At 31.8% G+C, this 21,569-nt stretch overlaps 1 protein-coding gene across 1 annotated transcript; it reads left to right on the top strand.

The window, feature by feature from the left end:
- Positions 1–403: 403 nt before the first annotated feature.
- LOC114272449 (calcium-dependent protein kinase 26) lies at positions 404–6,389 on the top strand. Its single transcript, XM_028214152.2, has 7 exons — positions 404–2,084; positions 3,289–3,432; positions 3,585–3,737; positions 4,114–4,229; positions 4,407–4,574; positions 5,386–5,610; positions 6,088–6,389. Exons 1-7 carry the CDS (start codon positions 1,184–1,186, stop codon positions 6,208–6,210), a joined length of 1,830 nt encoding a protein of 609 aa, XP_028069953.1. The 5' UTR covers positions 404–1,183; the 3' UTR covers positions 6,211–6,389.
- The last annotated feature ends 15,180 nt before the right edge of the window (positions 6,390–21,569 follow it).

Genomic DNA, 21,569 nt, shown 5'->3' with positions numbered 1-21,569 from the left:
GTAAATTTTATAAATATTAATAATTAAAATCTTAAATTTTTTCAAACTCTCACTGATTTTATTTTCCATCAGTTTCAATTTTATTTTTATTTAAAAAAAAAAAGATACATTACAATGACCTCATTTGATATTTAGAAAAAAATATAGTAAATATAAACAATATAAAATATATATTTTTATGTAAAATAAATGACAATTATCATTTTTTTATTCATATAACTAATAAATTATTGATGAAAATGGAGCTGAGTATTACATGGATTAAAATTTCAATAGAATTAAATATAATTATGTTAAAATTGTGAGATTTATTATATTTTTTTTAAACCTCAAGAAAGGTCATTGTAATTTACCAAAATTTTATTTTATTTTTAAAACATGACTCTTAAAATAAAGTGGAAGCATTAATTTTTGGCATTAATATTTGAACAAATCAAGCTTTGAAACTTTCCAACAGAAAAACCTGTCACTTTTCTTTTCCTCTTCCCTCTCTCTTTCCCCTCTCTTTCTCTCTCTCTCTCTCTCTCTCTCTCTTTCTCTCCGCGTTTCGCATATATGTTCGATGATGGCGAAGAAATAAGACGCACCCAAATGAGAAAATCAAAACCCTAGTCCAGCAAACACGCAAAACTTCATTCTCAAGCGAGAAAGAGAGAGAAACCTGGTAAGAAAAGGTTCATTGCGCACAACTGCTGACCTTTTCTTCTTCTGCCTCCAGAATTTTACACGTTTATGCCTTTGAATGATCAAATTAGATTTTGAATTTCTCAATTTAATCCTTTCTTCCAATTGGGTTTCTTGGGTTGATCAATTTTTTTTGTTGGGTTTATTAGGACTTTAGGTTTGTGAAATTGAAAGGTTCACAAGTTTTCTCGTAGGTCGAGCTTGTGTCTTTTCAACTCATCCATTTTAGTTATCGATTCAAAGGTTTGGTCCAATGGGATTTTAAAGCTTTTAATTTAAAAAAAAAAATTTTTTTTTGCTGATTATTGTGTTCAATCTTGTTATTTGATGGATTGAGTTGAAAAATTACTGGGTAAAATAGCTCCCCAATTGTTTGTAAAAAGTACCCATTGATTTCGCTGCTGTTCGGAGTTGAGTTGATCATGACTGAAAGAAAAACCCCATTTTGATATTGAGACTTCAGCACTGTGTCCCTTGGGGAGGAAATAGAGAGTAATAAATGGGAAACGTCTGTGTTGGATCAAGGTTTTCGAAGGATGGTTTCTTTCAATCCATTTCGCATTCGTTGTGGTCGCGATCCCCAGATATGATTCCCTATACTAAGAGAGAAATTACTAGTAGTGAGGTGCCTTCGTTAGCTAATGACCCTGATGGTTCTCAATCTGTCCAAAACAAGCCCCCACAATTGGTGAAGATAGTAAAAGAAGAGACTAAACAAGAAGAACTCATAATATCAGAACCAGTGAAGATAGTGAAGGAAGAGATCAAACCAGCAAAACCCACAATACCAGAGCCGGTGAAAACGGTAAAGGAAGAGACCAAACCAGCACAACCCACAAGGCCCAGGAAGGCACACAATGTCAAGAGGATGGCGAGTGCAGGGTTGCAAGCAGAGTCTCTGTTGAAAACAAAAACAGGTCATCTGAAGGAATTTTACAATTTGGGGCAAAAACTAGGACATGGGCAATTTGGGACTACATTTCTCTGTGTGGAGAAAGCAACAGGGAAGAAATATGCTTGCAAATCCATTGCGAAAAGGAAGTTGCTGACAGAGGATGATGTGGATGATGTGAGGAGGGAAATTGAAATCATGCATCACTTGTATGGACACCCCAATGTCATCTCAATCAAAGGAGCTTATGAGGATGCTGTGGCAGTTCATGTTGTGATGGAATTGTGTACAGGCGGTGAGCTCTTTGATAGGATTGTCAAGCGAGGGCATTACACAGAGAGAAAGGCAGCCGAGCTTGCTAGGACTATAGTTGGTGTAATAGAAGCCTGTCATTCATTGGGAGTCATGCATCGGGACCTTAAGCCTGAAAATTTTCTCTTTGTCAATGAGGAGGAGGATTCGCCTCTTATGGCTATAGACTTTGGATTATCAGTATTCTTCAAGCCAGGTATGTTTTTTCATATTAATTGTGTTGTATTCACTAACTTTAACACTTTAGTAGCTTCTGATGTTTTAACTTCTAGTATATTGAAGTCAGCCTTACCCTTAAATTGAGATTGTATTAGCTGAAAGTGGCAAACATATATCTATGACAGAGTGAAACCAAGGATAATCCCATTTGGTTTCATATTAATTGCATATTCTGTTGTTGTACGTTGAAGTTGATTTTAGTATTTGATTATGGTGGAGCTCATAGAGTTGAGTGATTTTGTATGGTTCAGAAACTTGATTTAGTTGATATGTTAGTAGCATTGGCATCTTTGGTGGGTTGTAATTGTTTATAAGAGTACTAGTATTTCATTCAAGTAATGAGGTGTCATATAGATGGGGGAAAAACCATATCACTAGGCTTTTCACCTAACGAGGATCAAGCTTTTTTTGACACAATGACCAGGATTATTGAGCAGGTGTGATTGTTTGGTGGATGTAAGTTTTGAAAATTTTTACTTATGGCTTTAGCTGTTGGTTGAGCACTTGAGCTAAACAATCCTATTTATTGGCGGCTCAAGTATTTGCTGGTGGACAGATAATCTTTGACCGAGAGGATGGGAAAGCTCCCCATAGGTCCTTTGTTAGTTTGTTCTGAGAAGGAATAGAGTTCTGAGGGATGTTGGAAATGTAGGAAGGCTGGTCATTTTGAGGTTAACTATGTGATTTGTTTGTCTTGTCTATGTCCACTAGCACTAATTTCTAAAATGATGACAAAGTGAATTGTATTTGGATTCTTGCTGAAGTAGGTATGCATGTTGATTTAATGTGTCTTTACATCAACAAATGAATATAATCAATTCTGGAAAGATTCGGTTATTGATTCAAGGTTCCGATATTTTCTGACAAAAATATAGATGCTACTTTGTGAGCCCTAAGGAAGTAGAAAAGAATGAATAGTTCTCTACTACAAATTATTTATATGATAACTATATCTGACAGCTAAATTGGAATTGTGCTTTCATGATAGAATTGGATTATGATAACATGATAGGGAAAAAAAATTGTTGGTAAAGGAAACTTACCAAAATCTTTTGAAAGTAAACTTTTCCTTTCATTATTTTTTTCATTTTGGGTATTGCTAGAATGTGTATTACATGCTCTACTTTATCAGTTGTCTTAGCAAAATACATATTAGTTTTTTTAATAAATTTAAATTACAGGGGAAATTTTCCATGATGTGGTTGGAAGCCCATATTATGTTGCACCTGAAGTTCTGAATAAGCGTTATAGTTCAGAAGCAGATGTTTGGAGCGCTGGTGTGATGATTTACATTCTCCTAAGTGGGGTGCCTCCATTTTGGGCTGGTAAGATTTTTTCATTATCAGCCTTAATGAGTGCCATAATTTTCCTTTGTTTCCTTTCCCTTCTTTCTTTCTTTCATTTTTCTATTTGGTTATTACATTCATATTCATTTTACATATATATATATATATATATCTTTTCGATTTTGATACAGAAACTGAACACGATATATTTGAAGAGGTTTTGCATGGTGATCTTGACTTCTCATCTGATCCATGGCCTAATATCTCTGAAAGTGCAAAAGATTTAGTCAGAAAAATGCTTGTTAGAGACCCCAAAAAGCGGCTAACTGCACACGAAGTTCTATGTGAGTTGTTATGTTCTATTTTTCACCTCTTTTTGTTGATATATATGAAGAGAATTAGTTTATCAAATCTTTTTACCACTCAACAAATTCCATGTTGTGTAATGGGCACATCTTTGTTTCTCTTTGAACTGATTGGGCTCTCATTATAAATGCTCTACATATATATGCATATATATACATATATATATATACATATTAAAATTCTATTCCTTTTCTGGGAAATGATTTCGATAGGATTAAACAAAAAAAATTGTGAGAAAACTTTTATGCTAAAAACTTGGAGGAAAGGCAGAAGACAATTTTTTTTGTGGGTGAGAAATTGCTTTATTACAGACATTTGGAATGGTGCATTAATGAGTCTTTGGTTTCTTTGTAGGCCATCCTTGGGTTCAGGTTGATGGAGTGGCACCCGATAAGCCTCTTGACTCTGCAGTCTTAAGCCGCTTGACACACTTTTCTGCCATGAACAAGCTTAAGAAAATGGCTCTTCGAGTAAGTGTTAACTATGGTATCACAAGACACTAACTACATAGGGCCTCTGTATCTGGACCTGTATGGATTCTATTTTATAGAATGATAGACATTTAATTTTGAAGTTTAGCACATAGTATGCTTTTACAGTTTTAAATAGTTTTCTTGTGGTTTTATTGTTGTGTTCTTTGGCCGTAGGTCATTGCAGGGTGTCTATCTGAAGAAGAAATTGCTGGGCTAAAAGAAATGTTCAAAACTCTTGATACAGATAACAGTGGTCAAATTACTTTCGAAGAACTCAAGGCTGGATTGAAAAGATACGGTGCCAATCTCAATGAGTCTGAGATCCATGATTTGATGCAGGCTGTAAGTATCATTGCCGAATCAAATCTGACTTAAAGCTTCTTTTAACAAATTAGATAAAGAAGCCTCATTTTTTTGTTCTGAAAAAAACAAAAAAAAAAAAGACCTATGCTTTTTTATGGCTGAACTTCTTGGCATTCCAATTAAAGGATTGATGTAGTGTTTGCTTCATTGGACTGAAGGTGGAATGGAATGGTCATTTCTTAACCATAGGAATGACCATTCCCTTGCAATGGTGAATGATGATATACCATTTGCAATGCATTTTCTATCATTTTATAGTGAACCAAATGTGGGAATGGATATTCATTGAACCAAACACTACCTGACAGTCTTGTATGATGTCTTGAGCTATTGCTTTTAAAGAATAGGAGAATTTTTCTCCCATTTGAGTGCATTTCAATGTAGAAATATATTTTACATGTGCCAAGAGGGTAATCTGGGATTTTGGAAGTTCACCACATTTAATCTTTATCATGAATTTGGGAATCTTACTATTCAATCTACCCTGATGTATGTATATCACTTTGTATAAAATTAATGTAAGTATATTATTCATATAGCTTGAGTAATTATCCATGCCGCTAATACCCTATTCAAACTATCAATTTTAGCATTCTCAGCAGAATAAAATGAATTCTATCTTCAAAGATAACATCAACTTAAACCTGCCCTGTGGTGTTCTCTTCAGATACATACACTTGTTGTGTATATCTATCATGATTTGTGGGTGGTTAACTCTACCACTTCCTTGATCATATGTTTCTTTGTCTTCTTTAGATTCCAATGTTCTTTTGTTTGTTGGGAAATGCAGGCGGATGTTGATAATAGTGGCACAATTGATTATGGGGAGTTCATAGCTGCAACGTTGCATCTTAACAAAATTGAGAGGGAAGATCATCTTTTTGCCGCCTTTTCATATTTTGACAAAGACGGCAGTGGTTACATCACCCAAGATGAGCTTCAACAAGCTTGCGAGGAGTTTGGAATAGAGAATGTCTGCTTGGAAGATATGATCCAAGAAGTCGACCAAAACAATGTAAGCGCTCCTATGATCTCATCACTATTCCAAAAAAAATAAAATAAATAAATCACATCACCATCTTCATATCTATGGTACATGTGGCTCATAAAATGAATTGAACTCTGATAAACATACATGGGACACCTTTGTCTTGCAACTATTTGGAAAGGCGAAAAGAACTTTCAGCCAACAATGACCTTGGAACTGGTTGGTCTGGATTTTGCACTTACATCCCACGTTTGAAATTGTAGTGTACTCAACGGTCAAGAATGACAACTTTTTAGGTTTAGGATGAACTAGTATGGGCATGAAGGACATATTCTTTTTCAACTGGTCTAGGTGTCTCCACTCAAGAAGTGAATCTGGCCAAAATTGTCTTTTTAATTGTGACGAAAAATGTTGAAATGCTCCTACTATTTCCTTCTTTTTTCTTTCTTTTTTTTTGGGATTTTGATTGACTAGTCATTAACCTTTCTGATTTTTAACTTTCAGGATGGCTGCATAGATTACAACGAGTTTGTGGCGATGATGCAAAAGGGAAATGTTGATTTGGGTAAGAAGCGTTTACAGAACGGTTTTAGCCCTGGATTTAGGGAGGCACTACCAGTTTGCTGACATAGTGATAAGTTTTGTTTTTGTAATTTTTTTTCTTTCATGATTTTGTATACGTTTGCATTAAATTTGAGGATCATTAGCTTCTGATAGCAAATGTAATTTTGTTTAGAACGTTGGAAACATTGTATTGGTCAAAGTTCTGTGGTATATATAGCAATTTCTCCATTTTCATGTTCAAATTGAGTGTTTCTTTGCAAATCGTTTGCTTTGATCCTATTACTCTTTTTTTTTTTCCTTCACATTTTTAAGATCTTCTTGTGGGTATTGCCTTGAGCCATGGTGTTTTTCAAAGCAGATGGAATGACTTTGTTGTGTTAATAGCATTTGAACAAATTGCTACTGGTTTTTTTTTTTTTTTTTTTTTTCAACTGCTTTGGGAAACAAATGGTTTACTAGAGTTATATAAAGCTAATTCATTTTGGGTTTTGTTAGCGAATAGCCTAAGGTCATGTTTGATTTATAAGATTAATAGTGAAGTATTAATAATTCTATTAAATTAGTGTGGTATTCACTATCTAATTGGATTAATATCCATTGGATTAATATTCCTACCCCTACCCCATTACTAATAATCCTACAAATTTGTTGGATTAATTATCTATTGGATTAATAATCCTAAACCAAAATGTTAAAACAAACATAGGATAATTGAGCCCACGGATTAATAATCCCAATCTCATGCTCTAATCCACCCAATCAAACATGCCCTAAGGACATTGATTGACCTAACTTAAAATGATTGTAATTTTTTTATAAAAAAAGTATACAACTATTTTAAGGTTGATATTTAGTACATTTACGAGCGCTTCTTATCAAAATCTATTCATGTTTTACAAGATGGGTGGTCCATACTTTTCATGTGAAAGCAAGAACAGATCTTAAAGACCATTGAGGCTTATTAGTCATGGGAGCGTATTATTGTCATATTGCATCATAATGCATTTTGTGCTTATCCCCTCAATAATTGTCATCAATAGTGGTTTAGGGTTTGCTAAAGTGATGGGATATGAGTTGTTTGATTAATACCTTAAGTGGGGCTTTGTTTGCTAAGTGATGGGATAGTGAATGTTGAGTGCATATCTTAGTGAATAAATTTTCAAATGCCAAAAATCAGTAATATATAGAGATTGATAATATTTTTTAAAAGTAGACTTCATTAATAATATCTGTAAAATCTTCTTGTTTTTTTTTTTGGATGTGTGTGTGTTTTTGATTTTATAATTAATTTCTGTGTTCATATCAAAATTATGTCTTGCATACATTATTAATGACATTTTCAATCTAATTTAGATGCATGTGAGTACCAACTTCCATTGAAGAGACATATTTTGAAAGATTTTTGTGATATTCAGTGGACCCATCTCTAGATTAAGATTTGGAATACAATAAAGCCAATGTTCAAGGGATGATTATAAAAATGATTAGTGATATTGAATCAAAGCTTTTTATTATGTTTTTTTTTGTGGCAAAAGAATGATTTTGACAAGATGTGTAAGAATATAAAACTCGATGCAAAATCAATCAAATGAGTCTTATTTATCTTTTTGGGTACTTGTGAAGCCAAATACGCGCCTGCAATTATGTATGTTTTGTTGTTAAACCCTAACTAAACTACATAGTTGGTGTTTTTCATTAATGTGCACTATTTGTTATTTTATTTTATTTTATTTTTGTTTATTGTAATAAAATACGACTCCTAAGTGGGAGAGAACACATATAGGGGGGCATCTGGGGTTGTAACCCCACCCCCTTTTCGATATGACATGAACGAGCATGGGTACTTCAGTTCTAATTTTTTTTTCAAAATTGCTTCCAATTGACAGTTTGAAAAATACTTGTTTGGTTTGTGTTTGTAGAGTAGTTTTTAAGATAGAAAGTATAAAAACTTGTTTGGTTTGCCTATTTTCATAAATGATTTTGAAAAATTATTTTGGGAAGAGAGTTTTAAAAAAAGTGATTGATTTGATGTGTATGAAAGAGAGATAGTGATTTTGGAAAATACGTAACCAAACAAAATTTTGAAATTTTTTTTGAAAAAATTTGTTTAGTTTGATTACTCTTGAAAATTTGTTTGTATAGAAATTTTCTCAAAAATTTTTCTGAAAAACAAACCAAACATGGCCTAAATATTTTACTCATGTTTTATAAAATATTTTGAGTTTAACTCTATTGTTCTTTATCGTCCTTCAATTTTATTTTATTTTATAAATTTTATTCTCCTCTGGATTACTTTCATCAAACAGTAAAATATTGTGTGTATAGGTAAGTTCTCGCATCTATTAGACAAAATTATGAATTCTACTTTTTTCCGAGGGAGTCGAAAATTGATTTCAAAATAAGATGTAAGAGTTTTTTACTAATTACGTTAACACATGTTTAATATGTGCTATTTGTCAACATGGGGTAGCATTTGATTTTGACTCGAATTTTGTAAGAGAAAATTGCTGTACAAATATGTTATGTTTTTGTAATTCATAATCTCTTTTGACAAAATTCCTTTCAATTATAATTTAATTCTTTTTTTGTTTCAATGAAGCTATGAGTATTTAGATGTGAATCCAACTCAAATTGTACCTGTGTAAAGGAGTTTGTACTGATATTCCGTATCTTGAGCATTCCTTATTTGCTACCTCGCAACTATGTATAGGGTCGAGGGGCAGCGCCCTCGAAGCCAAAATAAGTCAAAGTTATTTTACCGCTTGAACAGTCATTTGTGCGCTCGAGCAGCTATGTGATTTATCCAGTATCTCTACCTGCAAACTAAACTTATGGGAAATATGTTTCGTTGTTCGAACGGTGAATGTTGCGCTCAAGCGGTTGGCTTATATGTTTGCACCGCCTTTTACTCACACTGCTCGAGCGGTAAAGTGTGCGCTCGAGCGGTTTTTGTGACTCTATTTAATATGAAGTGTGTTGTTTGTGAATTTTAGGATGGAATCCATCCAAATTTTCAGATAGGAGAGTTACTAAAGTTTTTTACATAGAATGGTGTTTATATATTGGTTTCCTTGATGATTTGAGAGTGATCGATTGATTTATGAGCTTTATATTGACATCATTAAGTGGTTTGTTTTTATTGTTTCAATCACAAAATAGAGGTGTTCTTTAGTGGATTTCGAGGAACTTAAGCCTGAAACTTTAGTAAATTTTAGAGTGGCTTATCGTCATGAATTCAACATCGGCGTTGTGGATTCAATGTTGGGCAAAGTAATTCAGAGGTGAAGATGGTGGTGGAAGAGACACATCGAGTTTGATTTAATTCGGGCATTCGCTAAGTAATTGAGGGTATTTGTGTGTAATTTTTTTTTGTCTTCTTAGTGGATTGTTTTGTGATTTTGACCCTTGATTTTTTTATCACAGTTGTTCTAATTGTAATTTTTTTCACGTTAAAGTCTTGTTTGGCATAACCTATTTTAGTCCATCTTTTTATCTTTTTATCTTTTTTGGGTCACATTAATCAACATCTCCTCTCTACTTTTCTACATATTTTTTTATAAAAAGTCAAAAAATACACTTATTTAAGACATCCCAAACCACTCCTAAACCATTGTACCAATTTATAGTTGATTGTTTGATTGTGATTGATATTCATTGTTTTAAATTGAAATATAATCATGAATTAATATCTCGAGAGTTTTTAAATTTTTTAATGCACTTTACTTACAAATTGCCATGTCATATTATAGTGAAATTTTAAAATTTAAAATGGGAATTATTACATTTAAATGATAGGAACAACTCATTATCACATCAATTTCTAGTTTGTATAAAAATTTGTTTGTATTTCTATTGCATTTGTTTGTACAATTATTCTTTTTATTTTAACTATATAGTAATAATTTTGTATAGTTGTTTTAATCCTAGTCATCATTTAAAGGTTAAAAAGTATTATAGAATCACTTTAACTATTCATTACTTTAAATGTACAAGAATTAACAGAAAGTAATGCTTGATAACTTTCAATTACAGGATTTTTTAGAATTGAGATTGGTAAGCAACTTGGTTTTTAAGATTTTACCATTCTTGGAAAGTAATCTTTATATTTCTCTTTGGATTTGACAAAAGACAAGACGGGACTCAAATCCCTAATTAATTACACCTAATTTTAAATTTTAAATTTGTAGAGAGAAAAAAAAAAGAAGTAATTTTACTTATTTTTTCATAGTAAATGTTTTTTTTTTTTGGTATGTGTGTGATTGAAGTATGCATCATCACACACATTTAGGATTGTTTTGGGAAGTTGGTAAAAAACTGACTTTTGGCTTTTTATCAAGTTTTTTTGCTTTTTTTGGAAGTGATTTGGAAAGTTAGTAAAAGTTGGCTTTTTGCTTTTTAGTTTAATATTTATTTATGGTGTCAAATCAAATTAAAATGACCAAAATACCCTTACCTAACATAAGAGAGTTATTTTTTTATTTATTTTTCATAGGCCCTAATTTGTAATTTTAGGGCTGCGTTTTTAGCACTTGCCAAATGATTTTTTTGGCGTTTTTGGCAGCCACGTTTTTGGACATTTTAAAATGGCACTTAATTAGTACCATTTTCAAATTTATATTTTATTTACTGGAACTAGGAAAGAAAAACATATAAAAAATTGTCAATTAATATCAGCCAAAAGGGAATAAATAACTTATAAAAATATAATAAATAAACAAATTAACTTCTCTAAAAATGCGCTCTATTTCAAACCCCTCTTCATCACACAAGTCAAAAGGGAGCTTCTAAATACCCATACTAAGGGGTAGTTTGGAAAATGGTTTAATTTAACTTTTTGATTATTCTAATATGGTTAATAAAGTTCTATTTGGGATAAATTTTTAACTTTTTTATTATTTTGTGAGATGAAATATGAAATGATTATGATTTAAATATAATATTTTATTTTATTAGTTATTTAGCCTATTTTATTTTTTAATGGGCTAAATTAATCCCAACATCATGTCAAACGGGCCTATTTTCCTTCTCCACCTTTATTTGTTTATTTTTTTATAACTTATGGAGAAATTCTTATATCTTAAAGATAAAAGATAAAAGAAAAAAAAGTAAATGTAAAGAAAAATTTATAGTGCTTATTGAAGTAGAGTTGTGAAACGAATCAAATTATTTGAGCTTTACTCATATTCCACTCATTAAAAATTTGTTCAAAATTAATTTGTTATGTACATAAGTCAAACTTGAACATATTTCAATACTCATTAAGTTTTTAAGATAAACTTGAACAATCTACTATTCGGCTCGATAAGTTTATATGCATTATAAAAAATTAAATATTTTAGTTCAACTTTTGTTCGACCCATTAAAAACTTATTCCAAGTTTAACTCGTTATGTAAACAAATTAAATTTGAACTACTTGGTACTTAGCTGGACTCAACACGTTTACAACTCTACTCCATAATCAAAGAAATTAATGGTGTGGTAAATGGAAAATCCTAATTTGGAAACTTGACTAAAAGTCAATTTTTGAATTTTAGTCTATTTTAAGTTATATCATCTCTCTAATTTTTTACACATTTAAAAAAAAAAATCAAAAAGTCAATTTTTAACCAAATTAATCATTTTCTTATAAAAAGTCATTTAATAACATAACCCATATCAATTTAATAAATAGTAATTTTGGTTGATTTATATACCGCTATTGCATTGAAATTAATCATATTAGAAAGTTACAAGCTACCCACACAATAAAAGAAAATGTTCTTACAAACTACAAATTTCACATATATAACATATAGTAATAAAGCTTTACTATTTAAAACAAAATACATTACACTAACAAGATATGAACAAGGACGAAGCTTATCTTCCGTGCTTACTTCCGTACACATGGTGGGATGGGCAATATTATCCAGACCTGACATATAATATTCTCATTTTTGGTTCATTCAATTTTTAAGTTACTGTATAAATTATGTATGAAAAAAAGTAAATTAATTTGATAATCGTAACTATATCTATTCATTTTTTAAGTTACTATATAAATTATGTATGAAAAAAAATTAAATTAATTTGATAATCATAATCATATAATATTATTATATTTGTCTTCAAATAAAATAGATTATAAGTATAATTTCAGAAGGGAAAAGAAAATCATCTATATTTTTTAGTGACAAATATGATAAATCCTAGTTATAATTTATTTGAAGACAAATATAATAAAATTATATGATTACATTTATCAAATCAATTAAAAAAATTTATGAAGTAATTTACACACAATGACTTAAAAATTTAAAATTATTAAAATAGAACCATTGATGATCACTTGACCCTAAACACAGCTCTCATATCATTTGTATACATTAGTTTAATAAAATAAACCATATATTTTTATGTGTAAGATAAATTGAAAGAGAGAGAAAAATTGTATGTATTATGATTGATGTATTGATTGTTGTATATTTACAAAGAGATTTACACTCTCTTTATAGAGAGGAGAAAGCCAACATTGGGTGCCAATTGAGGCACCGAAAGCATAAAGCAAACTAAACATAATGATACCACTAGCATCACTAACATATAATACTAACATATTTTAACAGCCCCCCGCAAACTCAAGGAGGATAGAACTTAACCAACTTGAGTTTGGAGAGAGTAACAAAACAGAAAAATAAGCTGACAATTAAAAATGGGATAGGAGACACTGTATGGTCGTGTCGGACCGTTGTAGCAGACAGTTTACGGGGTCATGTCGGACCGTTGTAGCAGACACTGTGTGGTCGTATCAGACCGATGTAGAAGACAGTTTATGGGGTCATGTCGGACCGTTGGAGAAGACAGTTTATGGGGTCATGTCGGACCGATGTAGAAGCTGACCGGAATCAATGTCGGGACAGTTTATGGGGTCATGTCGGACCGTTGTAGAAAATTGTGGTGGTGCACCAAGGGGGCGACTTAGGGAGTGCACCATGAGCAACTTATACATGATACTGTGTATAACCCCCCCTCAAACTCAAATAGGTGTGAAGGTAGAAACCTATTTGAGGTTGAAACAAAGGGATTGATAAAGCTGACTGGTGTAGAAGACACTGTATGAGTGTGTAGATAGGCTGCCCAAAAGATATACATAGATGTAGATATCGAGCCCTCAAAAGTCGTGCCCTCAAAAGGTGTGCCCGCACCCTCAAAAGGCGTGTCATCAAAAGGCGTGCCCGAGGCATCAAAAGGCGTGCCATGAAAAGGCGTGCCATGAAAAGGCGTGCCATGAAAAGGGGTGCCAGGTTGTCGGCGTCAAAAGGCACGCGATGCGCGTGGCTGCTTCTGTGTCAAGGACTTTATAAACCGAAGCGGAGGAGGCAGAAACTGAGACAGAAAAACTGAGAGAAACCTCTGAAAAATTCTTCGGTTTGCTGAGAAAGAGAGGTCGTTTTGCTGAGAGAGAGAGTCTGTAACACTCTGTTGCGAGAGATATTCTGTAACACTCTGTTGCCCAGAAAATGGCCTCGTCTTCCCGTGGGCTGCTCACTCTCTTTCCCGATCTCAACGAGTCCTCAGGAGAGAGAACTGGTGCGGTGGCCCGTGAACCTCAACCAAACACCACTGGGTTTGCTCCGTTGAACTTTCCGATGCAGTCGGTGGAGCAAAAAATGGCAGTGCAAACGGATGTGGAGGCTAATCAGTATACTTTGAAGGCATGTGTGGAGTCCATGACGGCGGTCACAAACTTGTCGCACCGGCTGCAGAGTAGGACAAATGAGGTGCAGCAATTAAACTCCCAGCTAGCTCTGCTCCAACGCATGTATAAGGATGCGCGAGCAGAGATAAGCGTGCTAAGGGCAGAAAACAAGGAGCTGAAGCGGAAGGCCACCGTGATGTTCCGATTTGGAGGTCCACCATATGCGGTAGTGGAGGAGCAGGGAGGAGGAAACTTGCTTGGTAGTCTAGGAAGCACGGAGGCAACACCGTCAAGGGCCGTCCAGGACGGAGGCAAAAAGAAGAAACCGGTTGCAGAGTAGAGAAGAAAAATCCCGCCTGTGGATGTGGTTGTTTTGGTTTTTGTGTGTTTGGTTTGTTTTTTTTTTTTTTTTTTTTTTTTGTGATGTAAAATTGGGATCGGGGTTGAGCCCGGCATGAAAAAAAAAATGACAAGTTTGTTGTGTTTTTTTTTTTTTTTTTTTTTTTTGTTGTTGTGTACAATGATGATCGGGGTGAGCCCCGTCATGAATAAAATGAGGGTTTGTGTTGTTTTAATGTAATAATAATGTTTGGTTTTTTTTTTTTTTTTTTTTTTTGTAATATATATATATAAGATAAAGAATTGTTGGCGTGGGAAAAAGGTAATGAGGGTTGTGGGTGGAGAATAGGTTAGAATAAAAAAAAGGTATATAATAATAAGAAGGTGCCTTGTGAGGATTTGTGTTGAATAAAGAAATCATGGTGGGTGTGCGTGGAGTAATAGATGAGAATAAACATATACATATATATAATAAAAGAAAAGAAAGTTGAGTGGGATTGGTGGGTGAAAAGGAAAAGCCAACTGGGTGGTGAGAGTGTGGGTGTGATCTGCCCCATTTGATCAAAGCCGAGTCAAGTGGGTTTGAAGAACATAATTTTCTTTCCAGTGAACCTGTCCTGACTTGGGCAGATTTTCAGCTTGCAACCTTACGTGCACTCTTGGCATCTCTTCTTTCGCCTGCCCGTTTTCGCACTCCACATCTAGCCCAGGGTCTTGAACTTTTCCGTAGAGGCATGCGAGAAACAGGAACAAAGCTTGGTGAATTTTGTGCGCATGCTCTTTTGGCCTTGGAAGTGCTCATACATCCTAGGGCACTTTCATTGATTGATCTCTCATCTGCCAGCAACACCTCCTTTGATGGGATTAACAGCAGATTCCCAGATGTATACTCGTATGGTCATAAACAAAATACCCCATTTTCAACCAGCACTATGGGAAATCGCCAAAAGAGAGACTGATCTGATCTCTAGTGTACTTTGGTGAAGAACAGCTCGTCGTTATGGTCACCGTGTAAGAACAGGCCGAAGAGCTCTGGGTTTTGTTGATGTTAATGGAAGATAAAGGTAGAGGCAGACGAATGATAGATCCGCCATGGGTTTTGTTGATGTTGAACGGTTGTTGTAGAGGTATTGGCTGACGAATGATAGATTGGCCATGGGAGATAGAAAAGAAGATCTCTCAAAAAAAAAAAAAAAAAAGCAGAGTATTGCTTTTGTGGTCATCATCTTCTCCAAAACCCTCTTGTTTGACTACCGTTCCTCCTCGGAGATGGTACGCGAAAGTAAGAGAGAGAGCTTGCGAGTTGATGGAGGTCTGATCTGAGAAGAAGAAGGGAGAGGTTGGGTTTCCCTGTTTTTTTTTTTTTTTTTTTTTTTTTTGTTGTTGTTGTTGTTGTTGTTGTTGTTGAGGGAAAACAGAGACAGAGCATGGCTTGGTTTCACCCTCTGTTTCTAAAATTCCAGCGGGCAGCGAAGGCAAAGTTGCCGGCCGGCTGCCCGCCGGTGAGAAAACAAAATACAGGCCTAAATCTTATAGCTCTGATACCATGTAAGATAAATTGAAAGAGAGAGAAAAATTGTATGTATTATGATTGATGTATTGATTGTTGTATATTTACAAAGAGATTTACACTCTCTTTATAGAGAGGAGAAAGCCAACATTGGGTGCCAATTGAGGCACCGAAAGCATAAAGCAAACTAAACATAATGATACCACTAGCATCACTAACATATAATACTAACATATTTTAACATTATGTAATGTTAAAAACTCATAATTTAAAATTCACAAGTCATTCACAATTACATAGCATAGCATGCGAATTGGGTCTTAAATAATTAAATTTGTGACAGTTCAAAAATTAACACGTAAGCAGGTTGAATTTTTATCGGATTTGTTAATACTCGCTCCCGACCCCGGCACCACTCCTCCGTCCCCCCTCCCTCTACTACCATTCCTCCGCCCCGCCTCCCTCCACTACAAGGCGGAGTTTTTTTTTTTTCTTGCCCCCACACATCCGGCATCCCCAATCACCTCAGTAAGTGGGTGTTTGGGAAGTGGGTTTTATGTAGGTTTTTTTAGTTATAGGATATTATTGGAGAAAAAAAAATTGTATTTAGAAAGATAGTTGGGTTTTTTTGTGATTTGATGTGATATTTGTGAGAAAAAAAGTGAAATGATTATGGGATTGAATATGATATTTTGTTTGTATTTGTTTTTTTTGATTTTGTAAAACTTTTGTCTTGTATTAAAAAAAATCAAAAAAAAATCCCAAATCCAAATTTCCAAACACCACCTGAATAAACCAAACTTGTTGCTTCATCCTATTACAAAAAGAAGTGAAGATCATAAAAGAGAACCTGTTAAACAAAACTTAAATAAAACTTGATATGGAACATTTTTTGAGAAGAGGAAAAGTTTAAAACAGTTGCCAACGTAGGTTATTATTATGAGATTTTCAGACTTCATAAATACATTTAAAGATACTAGTCTTTTAGAATCTCAATAAGGAAAAGTCTCAGAAGTTCTGGACTTCTAATTTTTTTTACAAATTTTTATAATTTAAACATAAAGTGTCATAATTTTTTTGATATTTTAAACACAAAATGTCATAATTTTTTTGATATTTACGTGTAGGCCTTAATAGGTGAATTTATTGTTTAATAAGTCCCGTAATAATTAATGATATTTTTCATCAAACACTACTAAAAAAAAGTCATTAATTATTAATTTGTCACTAATTATAAGTTTTAGAGACCGTTTAAAAAAAATCTTCACAAAAAAATGTCATTAGTTTTCAACTTTCAACAACAATTTAAAAAATTTAGCACAGAAAAACGTCATTTATTATAAGTTTTAAGTAAAATTTATGAAAATCGTGACAAAAAGGTCACTGATTGTCAAATTTTTACTAACATGTGCAAAAAATCATCATAAAAAATTATTTTTAGCGACGAGTTTACTGTGGCTAACTTTCAATAGGATTTAATTGGAATTAAATCTAACTATTATGACCTATTGAAAGTTTATCATTTTTTCACTATAAAATGTCATAACAAAAACATAAAGTGTCATAATAAAAATCATAAAGTGTCATAACACTATCATCTCTAACTTTAAGGTGCACATCATAAATTCGTTATTCATAACTTTACTACAAAATATCACGACACACATTACAAATAATTATCACTTTCATCATAAGAAATCATAATTTTCTTACGATGTGTACCATTTTAAAGAGAGCACGTTGTAAATTTTTTTATAATTTATTATATTATTTATATAGGGTCGGGTTCAGATTGGATAGTGCATTCCTCGCCACCTGTCCCGACCCCATTTCAAATAATAAAAAAAACACTCGTTTCCCAGCTCCATCTCTTCAATGATTGGGTAAAATTCGCCCCATTTAAATCGGGTAGGGCGAGTTCCAGCGAGGTAGGTCAAAATGACCCTCCTCAGGTAAGATGGTCATTGTGGATGAATTAAGGGAACTTTTTTAGGGATCTCAATACATTTTGGATAAATTATAAATATATTACCTTTCTTGAGGTTTGTTTAAAAAATGAATTGCACCTATAATTCAGGAAATTACAACTCGCTCCTTGAAATTTCTAATTTTATAATAAATAATTCATTTTGTTAATAAATTATCAAGTCAATTAACAGTTTTTTTTAATTGTGTCTGAAGTATATTTCAATTAATAATTTAAGTAATTTTGTTATTATATAGGAGAATAGTTAAATTTTTTATTTTTTTAGTTAATTATGTTAAATAATAAATTTTGCCAATGAAATATTGTAATTTTTTAAATCATATGAGACAATCTATATTTTAAACAAATATCAAGAAATTTATTTGTAATTCATCCATTTTTTTATATATATATTTTTTGTTGCAGTTACTAACCACCAATAAATCTTAGTCAAATTTTCAACGATAAATTAACATATTACATTTCTTAGATCATATTTCAATATAAACTAAAAATAAATCAAATCTAACCCCCCCCCCAAAAAAAAAAAGCTAAAACGGCCTAATTATTTATCATTTTGATGAAATTCAAATCATTACTAGTATTGGATGATCATCATACCATAAATACAAAACATATATCTAAAAAGTCTTTAAAATTTTTTATTACTAAAATGAGCTACAAATACATAAATTTTTTTTACCCAAGACTTATGAATAAAAAAATTCAGTTCATAAGATTCGCGGATGATAATCCTACCTTTTTTTTTTTTGAAAAAAAAAAACCCTCAAAGTTTAACTCTTATAAGAAAATAAAGTTTAGATTTTTAATTTTGTTAATTCAAATTTCAATTTTTTTGATTCATTTTCAATCTAAACAATTAACCTATTTTAATTAAGTCAAATTGATAGAAAAAAATGGTATACATACAACGTGGTTGAGAAAATATCTAAAGTACTCTTTTTTGTTGAATTTAATAATTAAAATATCACTTTTTTTTGTCACTTATCGAAAAGAGAAAGATAAATTAAATTTAAAAAATAAAAAATTTAAATTTAAATTAACAAAATTAAAAAGGAGAAATAACTAAACAGTATGACAGTGAGATTTTTTTTTTCAAAGTAATGATAAAATTTATAAATTTTAATTATTAAAATCATAAGTTTATTCATGTTTAAGTAATTGTTTTTGTAAAGTATATCTGATTTTTAATTTTTTTAATTAAAAATTAAAATTTTGTTTTATTAGTAGGATCAAAAATATTTTTGTCATTTTTCCTTCTTCTTTTCGGTTGTCACACTCAAACGTGGAAATGATTGGACCCCAAAATTGACGGATAAGATTGTTTCAACTAACGAGATCGAACCATAGAGAGAGAGAGAGAGAGGGACATGATATGCTACGTCGGAGGTCGAACGTCGTGTGGTGACAGCTCACGAGTTTTTGCTGTCAGGTAAGGTGAGAGAGTGGGGCCCAAACACGTAGCAAATGGTCGTGCTTCAGGGTTCATGCCCATCGGCTCCCCACGTTCTCCAACAGTTGCTTTGCTAGCTCATATTTTGCTTTCAATGAGGCTGGTTTCACAACATGTAGTTTAGTATTTTTCTAATTTTCATAAAAGATATGTAAAAAATAAAAAAAAAATGATATAATAATTTTTTAATTAAAATATATAATTGACAAATAACACCTCATTTGAATTTTGTTTGTTTTTATTTTTATTATTCTTATTTGACTTCTGACTTTTATTATAAAATTTTAGGAAAAATTACGTTAGGGGTTGTTTGGGGTGTCTTAAATAAGTGTACTTTTTGTCTTTTTGAACTAAAAAGTTAAGGGAAAAAATATGGATGTTTGGGTTAACTTTTTGACTTTTCATTAAAAAATGTGTAATAAAAAATTGTAAAAATTGATTTGTAGAGGAAAATTAGAATTAGGAGTTGTGCAGCCGTAATTGTTGACTTTTGGTGAATAGTGTTAACTTTTTAACTTTTTGAATAACTTTTTTACTTTTTGGCTTTTTTTACATACCCCAAACTTGGCCTTACTACTCTTTGAGAATTTGAACTCCAAACTTTCAACATAATTTCACTTAGGTTACAAATGTACAGAATCATTTGTAAACAACGTTGAATTTGGTTCGGTAAGAACTCGTTCAAATTTGATTCATTAATTTTTTATTGAGTTCGAATTTGAACTTGTTAAAATCTTAATAAACAAATCAAAACACACTAAAAGTTAGCTCATTAGCTCGACCCGTTTAACATTTATTTAAATAATAGAATAAATATATTATTTATATATTAAATAATATAAAAATATGTATAAAAAATAGCATAAATATGTTATTTATATATTTAACTGATGTAAATAATAACTAAAATGATTTATATGTGAATAATAGCTAACTATAGATAATACATTTATAGTGGTGGTAAAATATTATTATTTTGGTAAGATATTAACTTTTCTTTTTGTATGTTTATATATATTATATATATAATTGTATAATCAAAACTTTAATTGTAACTTTAGTTTCATACGCAAATATGAATTTATAATTTCTTTGACTTTTTAATGTTCGTAAACAAGTTTGAACTCAAGTCAAACCTAAGTTAGGAACGCATCTAGGATTTGAGTTTTTGGAAAAGGCATGTAACTTTTCATTGAAAAAAATTATTATAAAATTTTAAATTTTGATTTATAACAGTACAAAAAAATGAATAATATTACTATTAATCGGACATTCATTGTGAACATAATTGAGAACAAAAAGAGAATTGGATATATTTCCTATTTGCATTAACTTAACAAAATCTTAACTATTATTGTGTCTCCGTATAGTAAAATTAACTAATTGAAAATGTTCTAATTGCCACTTTTTATAATATATATAAAAACGTTTATGATAAACTCAATATGAAAACCGTAATTAATATTTTTCTTAATAAATATGATCAAGTAACTTGCTACAAAATCATCCTCCTTCTTATTACGTAGTTTAGTTTTGAAAAAAAAATATAATTGAAAATGTATTTTTTTTATGAGTATAATGATAATCTGTTTCAATAAGTTGTATTAAACTTTACTAACTTATTTTAAGAATGTCATGTTGAAGTAGAAAATATTTTTATTTGTAGACAATATTCCTATTTCTAGAGTATGAACAAACAAGAATGAATGCAAAATAAGATGCATAAGCAAATTAAAGTGTGATTTATAAAAGAAAAAATATATATATAAATGATATATGAACATAAAATAAGAATAGTAACAAATATAAACAAATAAAAGAGTACAATTAACTTTAAACAATATAGCAATATAACAAAGGGCACTCGGTTCAAAAATTCAATCTTGAATTTATTTTGTCCAAAGATCCACACTCCAAAACACTTTGTTCATAAGAACAAACTCTCATAATGTCACGACCCAACCTCGGCCCCAAGGGATTAGGGAGGTGACCGGCCGGTAATCTATGATTACTAAAGGCCTGCTTAACAGTAAACCAGTAATAAGGGCTAGCGAAAGCTAATAAATAATAAAATATAGCGTCCAATGAGTTGTAAAGACTTAAATGAACAAAATAAACCTTTATGTATACACATATGCATATAAGTCCATGTCAAGTTTGTGTACAAAAACATAAACAAAACTTAGGGATTTAATCCCAATAAATAAACCAGTCATATGAATAGTCAAAATCATATATAACACTTGATCACAACACAAAAGGGTGAATTATAAACCAGTCATGAAGCCTTGAAGCTTGACCGTTAGGAACCTCACAGTGAGACACAAGAGTTAGCTTGACAAAACAGAGGCTAGGTCGACGCCACTAAGTTCGATCTTGAGCTTGGTCACCTATATATATATATATATATAACGATAAGCTAAAGCCCAGTGAATAACAACTCTGTAAGGGGGA

This window comes from Camellia sinensis, chromosome 12 (genome assembly GCF_055761805.1).
Source record: "Camellia sinensis isolate YWXY chromosome 12, ASM5576180v1, whole genome shotgun sequence".
Taxonomy (NCBI): domain Eukaryota; kingdom Viridiplantae; phylum Streptophyta; class Magnoliopsida; order Ericales; family Theaceae; genus Camellia; species Camellia sinensis.
The sequence above is the reverse complement of the archived record's forward strand: the minus strand, read 5'-3'. Positions and strand labels throughout refer to the sequence as shown.

Excerpts from the sequence above, each read along its gene's own strand:
- LOC114272449 (XM_028214152.2), top strand. The coding sequence starts at position 1,184 with ATGGGAAACGTCTGTGTTGGATCAAGGTTTTCGAAGGATGGTTTCTTT. Across the intron at positions 4,230-4,406 it reads TTAAGAAAATGGCTCTTCGA|GTCATTGCAGGGTGTCTATC; the intron begins GTAAGTGTTAAC and ends CTTTGGCCGTAG. Across the intron at positions 5,611-6,087 it reads AAGAAGTCGACCAAAACAAT|GATGGCTGCATAGATTACAA; the intron begins GTAAGCGCTCCT and ends TTTAACTTTCAG.